This window comes from Cinclus cinclus, chromosome 9 (genome assembly GCF_963662255.1).
Source record: "Cinclus cinclus chromosome 9, bCinCin1.1, whole genome shotgun sequence".
Taxonomy (NCBI): domain Eukaryota; kingdom Metazoa; phylum Chordata; class Aves; order Passeriformes; family Cinclidae; genus Cinclus; species Cinclus cinclus.
Window position 1 is genome coordinate 23,215,696 of NC_085054.1, and position 16,058 is coordinate 23,231,753.

The 16,058-nt window shown below is 40.4% G+C and overlaps 1 protein-coding gene across 1 annotated transcript; it reads right to left on the reverse strand.

Moving 5' to 3' along the window:
• Positions 1 to 12,372: 12,372 nt before the first annotated feature.
• On the reverse strand, positions 12,373 to 15,522 carry CXCR4 (C-X-C motif chemokine receptor 4). The gene is made up of 2 exons (XM_062498386.1): positions 15,415 to 15,522; positions 12,373 to 13,855 (listed from the first exon to the last, which is right to left on the reverse strand). The coding sequence occupies exons 1-2, from the start codon at positions 15,451 to 15,453 to the stop codon at positions 12,791 to 12,793; spliced, it is 1,104 nt and encodes a 367-aa protein (XP_062354370.1). The 5' UTR covers positions 15,454 to 15,522; the 3' UTR covers positions 12,373 to 12,790.
• Between the last annotated feature and the right edge of the window lie 536 nt (positions 15,523 to 16,058).

Consider the following 16,058-nt stretch of genomic DNA (forward strand, 5'->3'; position numbering starts at 1 on the left):
CATCTGGGTCCTGCAGCTGGAGTGACTGGAAGAAGAAAGGGAAACAGTGCAGACTGTCATCAAAAGGAGATACTGGTGCCAAGTGGAAATTGCATACAGATGCCACTTTTTTACTTAAGACAAATAGCTCAACTATACAACAGCAACGACATCCAAAGATGTGCTTAGAAGTGCCTGATGGGTAAATGAGCATTGCTTTTTGTAAGTAGAACTGGCTTATAACTAGAGACGTGAGATTTTGAAATTCAATTTAAAGTTGGATGCATTTTAATATTTGAATAAATAAGCTCCAAAGAATTTTTATGTATAAAAAGGCAAAGAATAAACATGGTGTATTCCAGCTATTTTCTGAGTAACTCATTGTTTTAGCTTTCCTGCCCAATACTTCACTTTGCAATATATCACTCCTGCTCAGCACGTCAGTTAACCACACAGGGCCCACTGTAATCACTCTGCTGAAAAGCCCCAAGTATTTGAAGCAAAAATTAGTCAGAATTACTTAGACAACTTTCCTAGAACCATGTGACTCAAGCATCTCAACAGAGAAATAATGTGTATTCACAAATAAAATGGAAAAAGTAATCTATTCTTTTAGGAATTTCTTGGCTGATCAACATGATCTTCTGGGGAAGACAGATAATCAGGTAGTGCTGTGTGCTGTGTAATGCCTGCTGTGAATACAAAAAGGTTGTGTGCCCTCTTTATTGAGGAAAAACTGCAATAAGAGCAATACTAACACAGGAAACACAACTGCATCAAATGCCCATAGGGATGCTCTGCCTAGAGAAGGTACCAGCACCAGCCCTGATGAGACTGAGTGGAGAAGAGACTGGATAATGCCACAGGAATAAAGAAGGAGGAGGTAGATTTAGATTTTAGATTTATTTAGACCATTAATTAATGGTCTGAATCTATTGTACAACAGAAGGATGTCCATGTACTGGAATCACTTCACCCTGTTGATGACTTCAGCAGGAAAGCTGGATAATCCAGGGGTGCTAAGGATTTTCCTTTGTTTATAGAGGTAGTCCCAGGAAAGTTGTAACATCTTCAGTGTTGCAGATTTTCTGTAAATGTTTAGAGGTTGTACAAATTCCAGGAGCATCCAACCAGGCATCTTCTACAGCATAAATCAACCTTAATTAATAAAACTGTTACATTACCATAGTATCTGATTTCAGAGATTGAGTATTTAGGGCTTCTCTTTTGATCACCAGATCTTCAGCATCTGCAAGTGTATTCCAGGCTACTTTACTAAGAAGAGTAGGTGGGAATGCTTATTTGGGGAGTAAGCAGTTGGTGGTTTCAAAATTCTGTCTACTGAAATACTTGAGGGAAAATAATGTATTTTGGCAGCTAAATAACTTCTTCACTGAAGGACACTTTACATAATATACTGCAAATTGAAAGGAAAAAAGCTTGAACCCAAATCAATCCTGTACAAACAAGACCCTTTCTTGTTGAGCTTGTATTATAACTTGCTGTCTTGGTACTATCTGAAGCAGCATCAATGGGTCTTGCTACCATTTGGGAAACCTGTGTGTGTTTCAGTCACACATTGTTCTTGCAGGATTTCCTTAGGCTAAGCCACAGAAGTGAAAGAGCTCCATTTAAGAGAGTCTGTGAATAACTAGGAAATGAGCATCAAACTCGGCATTATCTGAAGATGTTTGTTAACATGCAGGATGTTCCTTAAGGCCTCTATCTTGAATGAGAAGAGTTTTTATTCAGGATTGCTTTTTGAAAAAGCAAGAGTTCTTTTGCATGCATGTCACTATGGGCCCTACTCAGGCAAAGAATGCTGTTTGATGCTCTTGGCACAGTTTCCTTGGATATAACTGCTATAGTCAACCTTATTTGCAAGAAGATTATAACTTTCCAGTGGTGAGAATGGGCACAACCCTGCATACTCACCTTTAAACTACTGTTCTATTGAAAGGTTGAAGAAAAATCATAAAACCTCCTGGTTCTCTGCTGAGGGATCTCTAGAAGAAAAACACTGTGACAGAGAGAAGACTCTGCACTTTCCTCAGAAGATCAACTGTGACCCTTGCCTTATTTTATAAAAAATACCACATTTTTTATCTAGCTGAGGAAAAGGAAATACCTTTGTATAGGCAGTAGTCTCTGCTTCCTAAGGAATGTTAGGCAAAATTATTTGTTATTATATATAGAATAATAAACAGCTGGAGGAGCAAGTTTTATACGGGTGCTAGCTCAAAAGTACAGCTGTGGAGATAAATAAAATTGAAGTTTCCTATCAGAATAAGAGATTATGACCCTAAGTATAATTAGTTGGGTTTGTGGGTGTGTGTCTGTGTGCTTGCATGGATGTATTAAGAAGACAAACATGTTTCCAGAAGTATGTTCTTACTTGAGGCCTTGCATACAAAATTTACACCAGTGACAAAAATCTAGGAAGTTCTACTGGTGTAGTTTTCTGTAATATTGGCAGAGTCCCAGAAACAGCTTCAAAGAAAAGTATTAACCTTTAGGCTGTGAAATCCTTTAACTGCGAAAGCCATCCGCCAAAAAGTTAAGAAAGCATAAAGTAGAACCTTGTTAATTCAAAGACAAAAGGGATCCACTCACACATTCACTCTTGTGTGCTTTGTATAAGCATCATCCTCATCTCTAGGGAAGCAGAGGCTTAGAAGAATACAAATGCTGTATTCATGTTTATCTAATTAATTTATAGAGAGACTCCTAACTCAGCAGACAGTTTTTGATATATCAAAGTCAAAGGTCCTAACATATGTCAGCCTTCTTACACAGATGTTATACATTTGATATCTAATAAATAATTAAACATTAAATTCAGCAAAGCTACACAGAATATGAATTTGGCCTAATTAATATTTGAAAATTTGAAACCCAAAAATAGTATAGATACCACAATGATTTTAATAAGGTGAAGTGAGGTTGTTGACAAGATATGCTTTGGAGTTTATGCCAATTTATGTTAATTCAGTGCAAAATCAGGCTGGGATTTTGAATACATTACCATTTTCCACTTTGTGCCCACTGACTTGTAAATCTTGAATTATTAGCTTTTTACTTCTGAAGGTTTTATCAATAGCCTATTTTAGATCAAAACAGATATTTAAAAAATGTCAGAATAGCATAAGTTTTCTGTTTACACCATCTTTTCAGCTACTTTAAATTAGCAATGAGGCCACCTTGTAGTGTATATGAAGATACCTGCACATCAGAAATAATAGAAGTGTGGCTGAAGTGTGGCTACCCCAGCAGATGTGAACTAATTTTTCATCCTTTCCAAGTCATAAACAATTAACTGTTTCTTTTCCATAAACTCAGACTATCTATTGTAATGTAATGGAACAAATACAAAGCATCTGGAAAGAGAATAATTATAATCAAGTTAGTCTTTCCAATTAGAGAAAATGGTGAGCCTTTCCCTTGATTTAGAGTTATAATAATCATTTGTAATCTGATTTAAAAGGGGCTTATGGTTGCATTCATAAAACTGGGAGACATTAGGATTGACATGACCTCTTAGGTATCTAGAGAAATTACAAGTCTACAGAGGTAAGAATATATCATTACATCCTGAGCTGACAGCAATGTTTTATTTGTACTGACCTTTGGTTGGATTAAGTCCAGTCATCAGAAAATAATTCCATTTCAAGCAGCTGAGCATTATGATCAGGTTTTGCTGATTCAGGATTAAGTGTAGCTCAGTGGCTGAGGAGCTCATTAGGACGAGCTGTCCGTTCGCTGATGGAGTTTGTGAAAAGACTGAGGAGGAAAACACGATGGGGCTGTTTTTGTCTCGTGTGTGAATAACCTGTACTGCTCTGGTTTTAGGTGGTACAGGGTTCTGTAGTGTTCTAGACTCCCAGCTAGACTACAACACATTATGTTTCTTCAAATGATATGGGCACTTAAATGCAAACATGAGCGTTAAGAAAGTTTTGTGAGTTCCTAGTAGATCTGATACCCAGACATCTCTTGCTGCTAATGCACAGAGCCCTTTCAGACTGGATAGTGCCCCTTGACAAGTAGACCTGCCTAATTCCTGGCAGAATCATAAACAAAGCACTTCCCATCTTTTTCCAGGGATGGTGCTTACCCCTATAGGTGCTATTTTAATCCCACACAAAACGTTGAAGAGCAGGAGGAGCCCTCTTGTAAAAACAATGTCCCTTGTCAAGGGACATCGGGGCAAAAGCTTGGGTTTCCTTGCAGTCTGAGAGCCACTGTCTCTTGGGAGGTGCTTAATCACCATGCTGTTGTATTTGATGGGGTGCTTTTGTCTTGTGAGTCCTTTTGAAAATGTTGGACTTTGCATAAATAAATATTCACCAAGTCGGAGAGAGACTAATTCTATAGCCCAGTGGTCAGGACAGCCGGGATGGATAAAGGGACAGGTAACCGCAGCTGCTTGCCTGGCTTCATTGATATTACCTCGGCTAATATCACCCAAGAGCACAAGGGGACTCAGTGTCACCTCCACGGTTCAGTCCCATGTTCCAGTTGAGGAAGATGCACCTTCAGTTTCCTCTCAGGACATGGCTTGTAGAGGGCACAGTGGACCGCAGTTTGGATAGCAACTGAAAGAGTACATGTAAAGTGTATGCTACTAAGAGCAGAGGATTTTAAAATGGATTCTGAAGAGATACAGAAATCTTTGTTCTCATTATTTGTTACTGAAACTGGTGAATGAATTAATGAGATCTCTTTCAAACACCTGGGTAGCAGAGTCGTCTTAAGTATCACAAAGGATCTTGTATCCTTCATCTGTTACAGTTTTTATTACAGAGTCCCTACAAAGTGCTTAATGAGGGGGCAACGTTTAATAATCCCTCTGCATTAGTTTGTAGGAAGAAGCTTAAGAGTGAGTACATTCAAGGATTTGTGGCTCCATTGACTGTTTATTCTCTGGACTGAAGTATGATTTAACTATTGGACTGGTGAATACACTAAACTGAATGTTCATGCAAATACCACGATCTCCCCTTCATTGCAGAATATTAGCAGAGCCATGTAGCTCCATACATTCAAACTATACAATCTGAGCATATTCAGTCTGGCTTCAATATGACTGGGCTGACTACATTTCAGCTTAGTGAAACTAAGTTTGCCTTTGAAGCAGGGATCTGTTTTTTCCTAAGCAGTTGTCATACCAAGAAGCAGCTGCTTTCCTTAGTTGATAGGTTAAGGAGAGAATCACAGCATAATACTCAAACTAAGTGCTTTGTTGTGGGTTTTTGTTTTGTTGTTTTTGTTTGTTTGTATTTGGGGTTTTTGTTTGTTTATTTTTTGTGATTGTTAAATGGGAAAATACCCAAGTGTTCTGCTTTTAAAAATTGCACTAGCATCCACCTCATTCAAAAAGTCCTGTGGACTCTATATATGAATGTAGAATTGTACTGTCTTAACCAATAGCTGCATTAAATCTGATGGGCATTGTAGTCAACAACATGATTGATCATTGAGATCTATTACAGATCTTTTAAATTCAAAACACTGTTGTTCAAGACCTCTTTCTTGAGCTTTGTTTCAAGGAAAGGGGCTCTGCAGGACCATGATCACATAGTCAACAGGTAATATTTTACCTCAGGAGCAAATAGAGCTCACTTCCCTTAATGAGGGGCATCTGTTCTCTCCATATTTTTTCAACCTCTTGCCCCCTACCTGGGAACTTGTGTGTTTGTTTAACAGTTTGGCTGCTTACTTAAGGAAGTTTTAACAAGATAGCTAAACTGGTCTAACAACATCCTGGTCCCAAAAGCCGGGGTCCCACTTCTTTGCTCCCCTGACAGCTCCCAAGTGCACGAATCTGCCTTCAGTCTTGCAACTGCTCTGATTTTTGAATGCTTAGTGAGACAATTCAGTTCACTGAGCAGGTTAAGATCTATTCACTTCCTTCTGCTCATTTTCTGTGGCTGTTGGGCCTTACAAAACAGGAGTCAAACTAAGACCTTATTGCTGCTGAAAGAAAAAGTGAAAGTAATAACTTTTCTTTCTTTGCTTAGCCATGTATCTGATTACATTTTTTTTTAATCTTGAGTGTAGGCAGCCCTGTTTCTGAGCTAACTTCATTAAAACGGTATAAAATATTTTTTAAAGATACTGTCTATTTAATCAATTAAGTCTGTTCAAAATAAAGTGTGACTTACTCATTAGATAATGCACAGCAGGCAACAGGTCCACAGGATTTAGAATCAGAGTACTGAAGATATCAAATGAAAGGATTAGAAGAGGCAGGGAGGGAGGGAGACTGAAGACCTTCCCAACAGAGGAAGTCAGTTTCAAATTCCTGTGAAACTCCAATCTTCAAGAGCTGAACTGATTTGCCAGGGAGTCACATGAGCAGAAGCTGAGGGGTCTGCATAGACAAGAGTAAAGGAGAGAAGGAAGGGGACTGTGAGGTGTGAGACTCCTTTTTGTCCTGTTGATGAGCAGATGAACTCAGTTACTTTGTGTCAGTGCATTATTAGTGCCCAGTTTCATGTGGGAAAGCTCTGTTAGGGCATCACCTCAGTGCAGCTGGGGAGGAGAGCAAGAAAAGCAGGGTGGGGGCATGATCTGAACGGCCTTGGAACGTAAGGTTGTGAACACTGAGGGGCAGGGGAGCACAGGAGCTCTACATTTCCTGTGCTATCAAATTAAATCTAATGTGAACCTTGCTCTTGTACAGTAATCCCTTCTTCCCTTGTATTTTTGTTAGACGCATGCTTCTCTTATCAAAGCATTCCTGTACTGAGTTCCAACAGTGACCTTAACACTTTTTTGAGATGTAATTTCTCTCACAAAAAGCAGGAATAAAAGATTTCAGGTTTGTAGTGAACCTAATGTTGACAAGACACATCTATTGCTATCACAATAAAACATGTCTGTAAAAACACCAGAATTGTTCTCTTGCTTCCCACAGATTTTAGAGATGGAATTGATCTGTGGACACTGAGGCCCCAGTTTCATCTTCTATTATCAAGCATACCAACATTTCTGTTTGGTGAACTCATATTCAGGCTTGGCAGAACCAGTGTTTTTAAGCACATTTTAAATATTAACTATTTTCCCCAAGGAAAAAAACCCCAAAATATTAGCCTAAGAGAGGGCAGTATTGAGATGGAGCAGCCATAAGAAAAGTTGACAAGGAGTTGTGAAAGGAAAGTTAAGGAAAGATATTCTACTTTTGAACTTCTCAAGTTTATTTTGTGTTATATCTGTTGAAGAGTGTCACAGATTAGGATTATCACCATTAATGCTGTCTGGTCTAATTGTAGCTGGCAGAGTGCTGAATTCCTGGGCAGCTCATGTTCTTGGAACTGTGCAGGTATCAGTGGTGACACTGACAGGCAAGTGAGGGGTCCCCTCAGCCTTTCTTACCCAGACCCCCTTCTGGAACATCTGCTCCATTACCAAGTGCTGAATAGGAAGGAACCAAGGAAGTAAACAAATGTGTGCTGGTATTGCACTTTAAGAAACTAACCTTTGAGTTTAAATTTTTCATACAATATAGAAGTAATTTGTCCTTCAGCTAAAGAAAAGCAGATGTTGGAATGGAAATACACACGAGAAGACAGAGAAACAATTGTGAAAGCTGTATTTTTTTTATTTAAAAAGTTTCTTTTTACTTTTTCTAGTTTGTCCTGGGTATTTTGTGTAGTCTTAACAGAACAGAGCCATTACAACTCTATGAAGATATCTTTTTAAAGGAGAAGGTAAGTAGAATAGAAAAGAGGGTAGTAGGAATAAAAGGCAGCATCAACAGCAAAAAAGTCAAAACCAACCTGGAACAGAAGTCAAAGAACTCTTTGCAGTGTAACCCTTCAAAAATCCCTTGTAATTACTAATAACTAATTACTCTGACATGTTTGTGTGATGAGAATCTGTTCCTGGTGTAAATTCCTAAGGACAAGGATATTTTAAATGTTGACCTATTTCTTTCAAACACTGCTACTGAAGACAAATTACTGCAAGACCATTGATAGCTGGGTATGCAAAGCTTGCAAGCCTTTGTAAGCCCTCCTCCGTAAGGGTGAACCATTTTACTGAAAATTTGCTGAAAACCTGCCCCACACTGTATGATTTTGTTTCCTGTACATCTCTGACTGCAAGTGAAATCAGCAACTTGTAATCTTTATTTGTAATTTATTTGTGCTGTAGGGTCGTACACCTTATGAGGCATATTTCTTTAGGTACCCTGCTGTCTCTGAATTCTGTTGGAGTTTGTCACTGAAGCCATCTGTCCTTCCAAGAAAATAGTAGTTTTAATCAATACCTGCTACATGTGTAATGAACCCTGACTCCTCTGAAGTCAGTGGTAGCTGTGCTGGAGCCTGGATCACTTGAATCAGCAACTGAAAATGGTGCTTGTAATCTCCATAATTATATACTTATACATGTATTTATGTTACATATTTATAAATAAGCAAACACAAAGTATGTTTATAACCAGCTTCTATTAAAATATGTTTTCAAAAACAGTAAGTAGAGCACTGTTTTGTTGTATGTCCTGATAGAACTAGAACGGTGGGAAGATAGCAAGAGAATTGTTATTGAAACAAATTCTCTTTAAACTTCACCCTGTTGAAGTTGAATTATTTTCAGAGAAAATTAAAAGAATAACAGAAAAATTGTTACCTAAAGAGAAAGGATTTTAAGAAATCTGTGCCTTCTTTATAAGCAGTAATCCCAGTGCTCATGTAATTTCAATTGACATGTGATTTATGGCTGTGAAAAGGAGTCTGTATAGCTCTTTCAAAACATAAAGTGAGGGAGTGGCATCCTTTGAGCAAAATCCTCTGGGACTCTATCTGCTTAAGTGTTTCCTAAGTTTCAGCACTATGAGAATATGAGAATACTCCATTGTTAAGGGATTTTGGAGGCATGCCTGGATCAAGGAAGTACTTCCTCGTCATGCTGTTTCCTTTCCCAAACAATGTAAAAAATGGTCTTTTCAACCAAACATCTAGAAGTGGTCACTTTGTACATTGTCCAACTAGAGCACAACCATCATAAGATAAACCATTCACTTGTATGAATGGCTCCATGCTATTACTGCGACTTCCTTTTTATTTTCAGGGTGATTTTGTTTGGATTTATGTATATGCATAGAAGTTCAAGCCCCTGTATAATGATTGTGTCATAAAACTGGCCAAGAAAGCAGCAAGTGACTCCTCCTGCTCACTGCCCTTAGTGACTGGGGCATCCTCACTACACCCCTCAGCTTTTCACATGCTCCTCTAATGTGGGATTGGTACCACCTGATCAGACAGAGTAAAAACGCACCCACAAATAGTGGATTACTGCACAAAGAATGGGTTACAGTGGCATTTTACCCCACTCCTTTAAGTGTTCTGAGTTTACTTCCAAACATTTCAGAGGAAGCAAAAGTAAGTTCATGTACATGTTCCGTTCTTGGTGTAGCCTTGCATGATCCAAAGGCTTTCTAACTAATCTCAGGCACTCATAATGTGTGGATTAGAGTATTAGGTAAATATCTATGTTTTAGTCCAGCATTGCTGTTGGCAATTGCAAAAACATAGCAAGATACTTAGTGCCTGAATTCAGTGGGAAAAGTCTTTGTAAATACATGATAAATCTTCTAAACTACCACATAGCATTTTAAACTGGTTTGTAACCAATACTCAGTGATTTGTAACTAAACTCACATTTGTTCTCTCTTGTGTCTTGAGTTGCATATTTAAAATTACTTGGACACAGCTATTATTTTGTGACTACAAGAAACTGCTGAGACTATGCATTGTGTACATCCTGAAGAATGTCATGATTATTCTGTATGCTAGAGAGGAGTAATTTGGAAAAAGACTTGGAAAGTCCCTTTGAAAACTTTAGAAAATTCTTGGTCTGTGTGAACTTGTCCAATGCATAAATCACAAAATTAGGTTCATTCACCTTTGTTGTGGAATTTACACTTTGAGAAACTCATTTACCAGGACCACTTTTGCTTCAAAAAGATCTAAAAAGTCACAGCCTTGACAAAAAAAAAAAAAACAGCTTAAAGGGGATTTTGTTTTGAAATGGAGTAAATTAATATTTTTTACCAGCATGGTATATTTGGAATAGCTCAGTGGATTTGAGAGAAATTTGCCTTATTTTCTCTGACTTACTCATAGGTAAAAAGACAAACAGGATTCATAATTTCTTGCTGTTTCCTCATGACAACTTTATCCAATTTACAAATATTTGCTCTGTAAACAGTAGAAATATATATTATATTCATGTTTAAAGATCTATGAAGTTATTTAGAAATTTAGAAATAAATACATGTGTCTTTTGACTAATTTTTCTGTTGAAGCAAAACCCCCAAGGAACTTGCCACTCCTTTTCAAGACAGTCTTCTCTCCATAGGTTTATTAATTCTACTGAGAACAATGGCAGTTTTATAAATATCATCCTTCTGGGGCATGGGTTTAAGTTTTTTTAAATTTTGCTAGTTAATTTTCTACACAAATTCTTTCTGTTGTTTGTTTAGTGTCCTTTTAGTGGTCTTTGGCAGGAAGATGACTGCTGAGTTTATTCTCTCTTGCACCCTCCTTCCTGTTAACTCTGCTTGAGGTAGCAGTTGGTTGACTGAGGCATAATGGGAATAATCTAAGTTAATGCTGGGGACTCTAAACATTTCCTCAACAAATAAGCAGCCGTGTGTTGATAGCCTGTAAGTATTTTATAAGTGCAATTAAATCACAGTGATTGATTGGGCTGAGGTGAAAATCAGAATCATTTAGAACAGCAAATTCTTCACAGGGAAACCCTCACTAAATTAAGAAAACACACAAATGAACAACAAAAATAAACCTTTTAAGGAGTTCTGCTCCTATACCATGTTTTCCTCATTTCTCAGCCCTCTTTAGGGTGATCAAAGTGAGACCTTTTGTTTCTTGAGAGTGCATCTTTTCTGCTGTTAATTTATGTTGAGTGAAAACACACATTAGAGTTAGCTGATCTAAAAGTTTAGTTGCTAAAAGCGGGGGAGGAAATGTATGTCTTTTTAATTTTATCCCACTTTTCTCTCCCTTTGCCTGGCTCCAGGTTACAAAATCCTGCACTTTTGTAGTACTCGTTGGATTTCTCATAGAACACATTCAATTCAATAAATTGCTGGAAAATTACCTATTTTCTGCCAGGTTTTATGCTGGTTCAGCACTGAATCAGCTCAACACAGAATCAGATGATTACTGCTGTCATTGCAAGGGAAGGAGTGCAGGATGCAGCCAAGATTGCAGCCTCCTCACTGGAGAGAAGGGAAGGTCTTGTATTTATGAGAATATCTAATATAAAACATGGAATTTAATGTATAGTTTAGCATAGTGCTACTGGCTCCACAAAATCACTAGGGTACTGTGCCTGTGCAAAATTTGGTAATACCCCTGCAATATCCATGTTGCCTGTTTCAGCTCTGACTAGATTTCCTTTTTTTTTTTTTTTTTGCCTTTTTTGACTTCTAGGTTGTTTTTTGTATTTTTACATATATAAGTAACAGTTGTGTTTGTTTTGTTAATGTAAGTACAAATACTCTCAATGGATCTGTTCTCTTGGGTATCCATTACCTCTGAATACACTCTACTAATGTGAAGACATGACTAACTAGACAATTAAGATTTCAGCAGTAATTATTGGCAATCCTATAATCTGGCTGATTCCTACTAAAAATAATTTTAAGAACTGACACACATTCTGTGTTTTTAAAAGGAATTTGAAGATTGTAATATTACTTTCAAGAAAATCTGGATGTACACAGGACAGGGAAAGCTCCACAGAGGAAAACCACTTACCTCCCTCAGAGCAGACACACTTTAATAGAATAACTATTTCTAGTCAAAAATGGCTTTGATTCAGCTATTTGATTACTATTAACATGTGGAAGTAAATTTAGAACCACAGCAAAGGCAGAAGAAATGTAGGATTGACTTGGTACACATGGCATAAAGGTTAGGCACTTGCAGTAATCTGAGTTTGATTCCTGAGGCTGTGAACTTCAGCAATTGCTTAAATAGATTGGTTTTCACTCGTAGATATTTTGCTCAAAAAAAGTTCAAAGTGACCATTTAAGTAATTCTGAACATAATGTTAACTGCAGCAAATGTAGTCTGGTGAAAAAAACATATGACATGGAACTCAGGTGTCAACTGGAAAAATCAGTATGTACTGATATTAATTTTTGTGCTTTTCACAAGACATGCAATTTTCTAAGACATTATTGTGCATTTAGAATTGTAAATAAAAGCACTGAGAAAAATTCAACCAGAAATGAAAATACCAGTCAAAAAAACTTTTTTCATATACTTTTATTTTACCTTGAACAGAAAATTTTGCAGCTGAGAATGGAGGGAAAAAACCTAGCATGTAACAGAAGAGGCTTTGGTTGTAAGTGCCATTTCTACAGCAGAGTTAAGCTGTTGTAAAACAAACATCTTGTAGTAAAGTAAAAATATCCAGCCAAACTTTTAAAAATAACAGCAACACCAAAAACATTTACATATAAACAACAGAGAAATATTTTCTAAACTTTTAATCACTTTGCTACAATCCAAAGTGTTTAGTTCACATATCTATACATACAAACAGTCACTAAAACTTTTGTGAACCAACCACTTGTCCACAGGACCTGCCTAGACAGTTTGTCATCAATACGAAAGGGTTTTTTTTTTTATATAAATAAGTCAAACTTCACAGCGACTAAAAGAAACAATATAAAATCCCAACTGTAAATAAATTTGTACATTATGGTCTTATTTGTCTTAAATCTTGCGCAACTTTAAAGTGTCTCTTTATAAAATGATGGCAAGGAGCAGCGTTAGCTGGAATGGAAACTCGAAGACTCGGACTCTGTAGAAACAGAAGAATGTCCTGCACGTTTGCCTTTTGAAAGAATCTTGAGGCTTGATCCTCTGCTAACTGATGTCAAGGCATTTTGAGCTGATGTTTTGAACTTGGTACCGAGGAAGGCGTACAGAATTGGATTCAAGCAGCAGTGGAAGAATGCCAGGGCTTCAGTGATGGAGATCCATTTGTGCACTGTGGTTTCAAAGCTGCAGCGGTGCCTGATGACTCCCAGCAAGATGCAGATGTCAACGCTGATGCCGATATAATATGGCAGCCAGCAGGCAAAGAAGGTGAGGATGAGGATAACCGTGGTCTTCAAGGCCTTGCGCTTCTGGTGGCCTTTGGAGTGTGACAGCTTGGATATGATAATACAGTAGCAAGTCAGAATTACTAGTCCAGGAAAGACAAGTCCTACCACGATATGCTGGAATCTTAAAGAGACCACCCAGTTTTCGTGAGGATATATGCGTTCACAGATGTATTTCCCTTCTACTTCACTGGTACCAGCAAAGATCATATCAGGCACTGTCAGGATCAAAACTGGCAGCCACACGCATACATACACCACCTTCTCAGCCAGCAGCTTTCGTGGGCGCTGGCTGTTGGTGGCACGCACTATCGCCAGGTAACGATCGAGACTTATGAAGGCCAAAATCAAGACACTGCTGTAGAAGTTGACTGTGTAAATGACATGAACTGCCTTGCACAGAATATCCCCGAAGCACCACCAGCCTATGGCTGCATCCACAGACCAGAATGGCAAGGTGATGACAAAAAGGAGGTCAGCCACAGAGAGGTGCAGCCTGTATTTATCAGTCATGCTTCTTTGCTTCTTCTGGTAGCCCATAACAATAATAACCAATATATTGCCAATCATTCCAGTTACGAATACGACGGAGTAGATTGTTGGCAAGAAGATCCGGTTGAAATCTTTATTCTCCTGCTGAAAGCATGGCTCTTCATAGTCTCCATAGTCACCTGAACCAATCTCATCTGTGCCATTTTCAGAAAATTCAATTAATAACCCAGATGACAGCTGAAAAAAAAAAGGAAAAAATAAAATTAGATGTTATCTCCTCTGCAAAAACTTATTCTATATGACAATATGTGAAGAGTTGCTTGAACAGTCTGCACTGTCACAAATGGGCAAACATTTTGAAAACCAGATGGGAAAATATAATGCTTACATATACATATATAAAATACACAGCAAAAAAACAGTAAGTTTTAAAACTTCCTTTGTCTTTCTTTGAGGAATAAGATCTTGCTAAGGGCAGGGCACGAAGGAGCAAACAAAGATAATGGCTACTCCCAGAAATATAGTCTGTTCTGGACACTTCAGTGCTCTTATCAGGTGGACACTACAAATGGGAGAGCCCAGAAAGTGCCAGATGTGAGAGGTCTGTCCATACAGAGCATGACCTATCCCATTTAACTCCTACAATAGAGGGCTATATTTTTACTTAGAAAATGCCGCTGATTCAAAGTCCCTTCTCATTAAGAGGATGGGGTCAAGGAGAAATAGAGAAGGTACCCTTGGCTGATGTAATAAAGGATAAATAATAGCAAGAATTCCCTACTGAGAAGCAATTGATAGCTACCCACACTCAGCCAAGGGAAAAAACCCCAAAGCCCAGAAAGAAAGAAAGAAAGAGGTGACCTTAATCAGAGGAACTCAAACCCATGAAGGTTCACCACGATGGGCCACGTTCCCTCTCTTTGTTCCCCACCCTCTGCGGTTGCGGGGCAGTAGGTGAGTGCGGCCGCCGCGGGACTGCAGCCAGACGGACTGAGTGAGCGTAGCGGTGAAAAAAGGAAGCGAAATTTGGTGAGGGCATGAAAGTGCGTCAAGACCACCAACGGTTTTGGTCACGGCGCTAAAAGCAACGGTGGCGGGAGACTGTCGTTTGACTATGTGCAATTCCTCTGGTTTTCAGAGTTTTTGTTGTCATGCCCCGTGTCCCACAGACCCCCGAGCCCCGCTCAGGGCGCGCCCGAGAGACCGCAGTGCTTCACGGGCGGAGGCACCGGCTCCACGCGGGCTTTTAACTGCGGCCCTGAAGTTGCAACTTGCCAGAGATCTCCTTTTTGCTCCTAACTGCTCTCCAACCCGAGGCAGAGGAGCTGACTGCGGAAAAGCGAGGCGCCGCCTCGTTTCGCCCGGGGAGCGAAAGTCCCCCCGGCAGCCCGAGGTCTGGGGGCGCACCGACGCAAAGGATGCCATTCCCTGGAGTCAGACGGCTCCAAACTTCCTCGCCTCTTCCCCTCTCATCACTCCCGTAGCGCTAATTGCTCTGCCGGAGTTTTTCACTCCACAAAGGCGCCACATGTCACTTGAACTGACGGCCGAGCAGCAGAGCCCCTGAGAAGGAGCCCAGTCCTGCAGCTGGAATTTGCAGCGGCCGCAGCTGTGCCAAGGTCCGAAGCGCTGCAGGCAGAGGCAGCCGCGGCCGGGGCTCAGAGGGGAGCCCTGCCCGTTCGCGCCCCGCAGACCCCTCCGCTGTCCCGACCCCCGCCGCCCGCAGCCTCCGCCGAGGGCACCTTTGTTTGCAAACAGCGCGCACATGGGCAGCCGGCCGCGCTCCCGGCACTTACATCCAGGCTGTCGAGGCTGCTGTCCATGCTCAGAGCCATCGGACGGCACCGCGCTCTTACGCTGTTGCCGCTACCGCGCCTCTCCAAGCCACACCGCTCGCCGCTGCTCCAAACACACCCCAGCTCTCGTGGCGGGATACGGCTTTATATAGGGTCCCGGGCTGCACCCCCCCCGCCCCCGGGGCAGCCGCCTCTGGCTCCTCCCCGGCGGTGTGGCCGCGCTCTCGGGCTCCGGGCGGGCGCCTCGGGTCGCTCTTTGTCTGCCGCCCCGAGCATGGGAATTGCACTTGCCCGGCGCGCCCGCGGGAGCCACGCTCCTCACGCGGGCATTTGCCCCCCTCTGATTGATGTGTTCGTACAAGCGGGCTTTTGAATTTCCCCTCAAGAACATTCTTTGAAGTGTGTTGTAGAGCCCTGTGTTGCCATGGGTACCCCATGCGGGCTCCGAATGAAGTCACTGGTCCTGGAGTCGTGTAGAGGAGGAAGAGCAGGGATCCTGTATAGCATTCAAAATACTGGAAACTCTGTCCTCAAAGTTGTCTCTTCCCCCATGCTGAGGGGAGGCAGGAAGCAAGGGCGGGTCCCTACTGAGGGATGAGAGGTTCTACAAGCCTTTCAGGGGCTGCAAAGTGACTGGGCTGCAG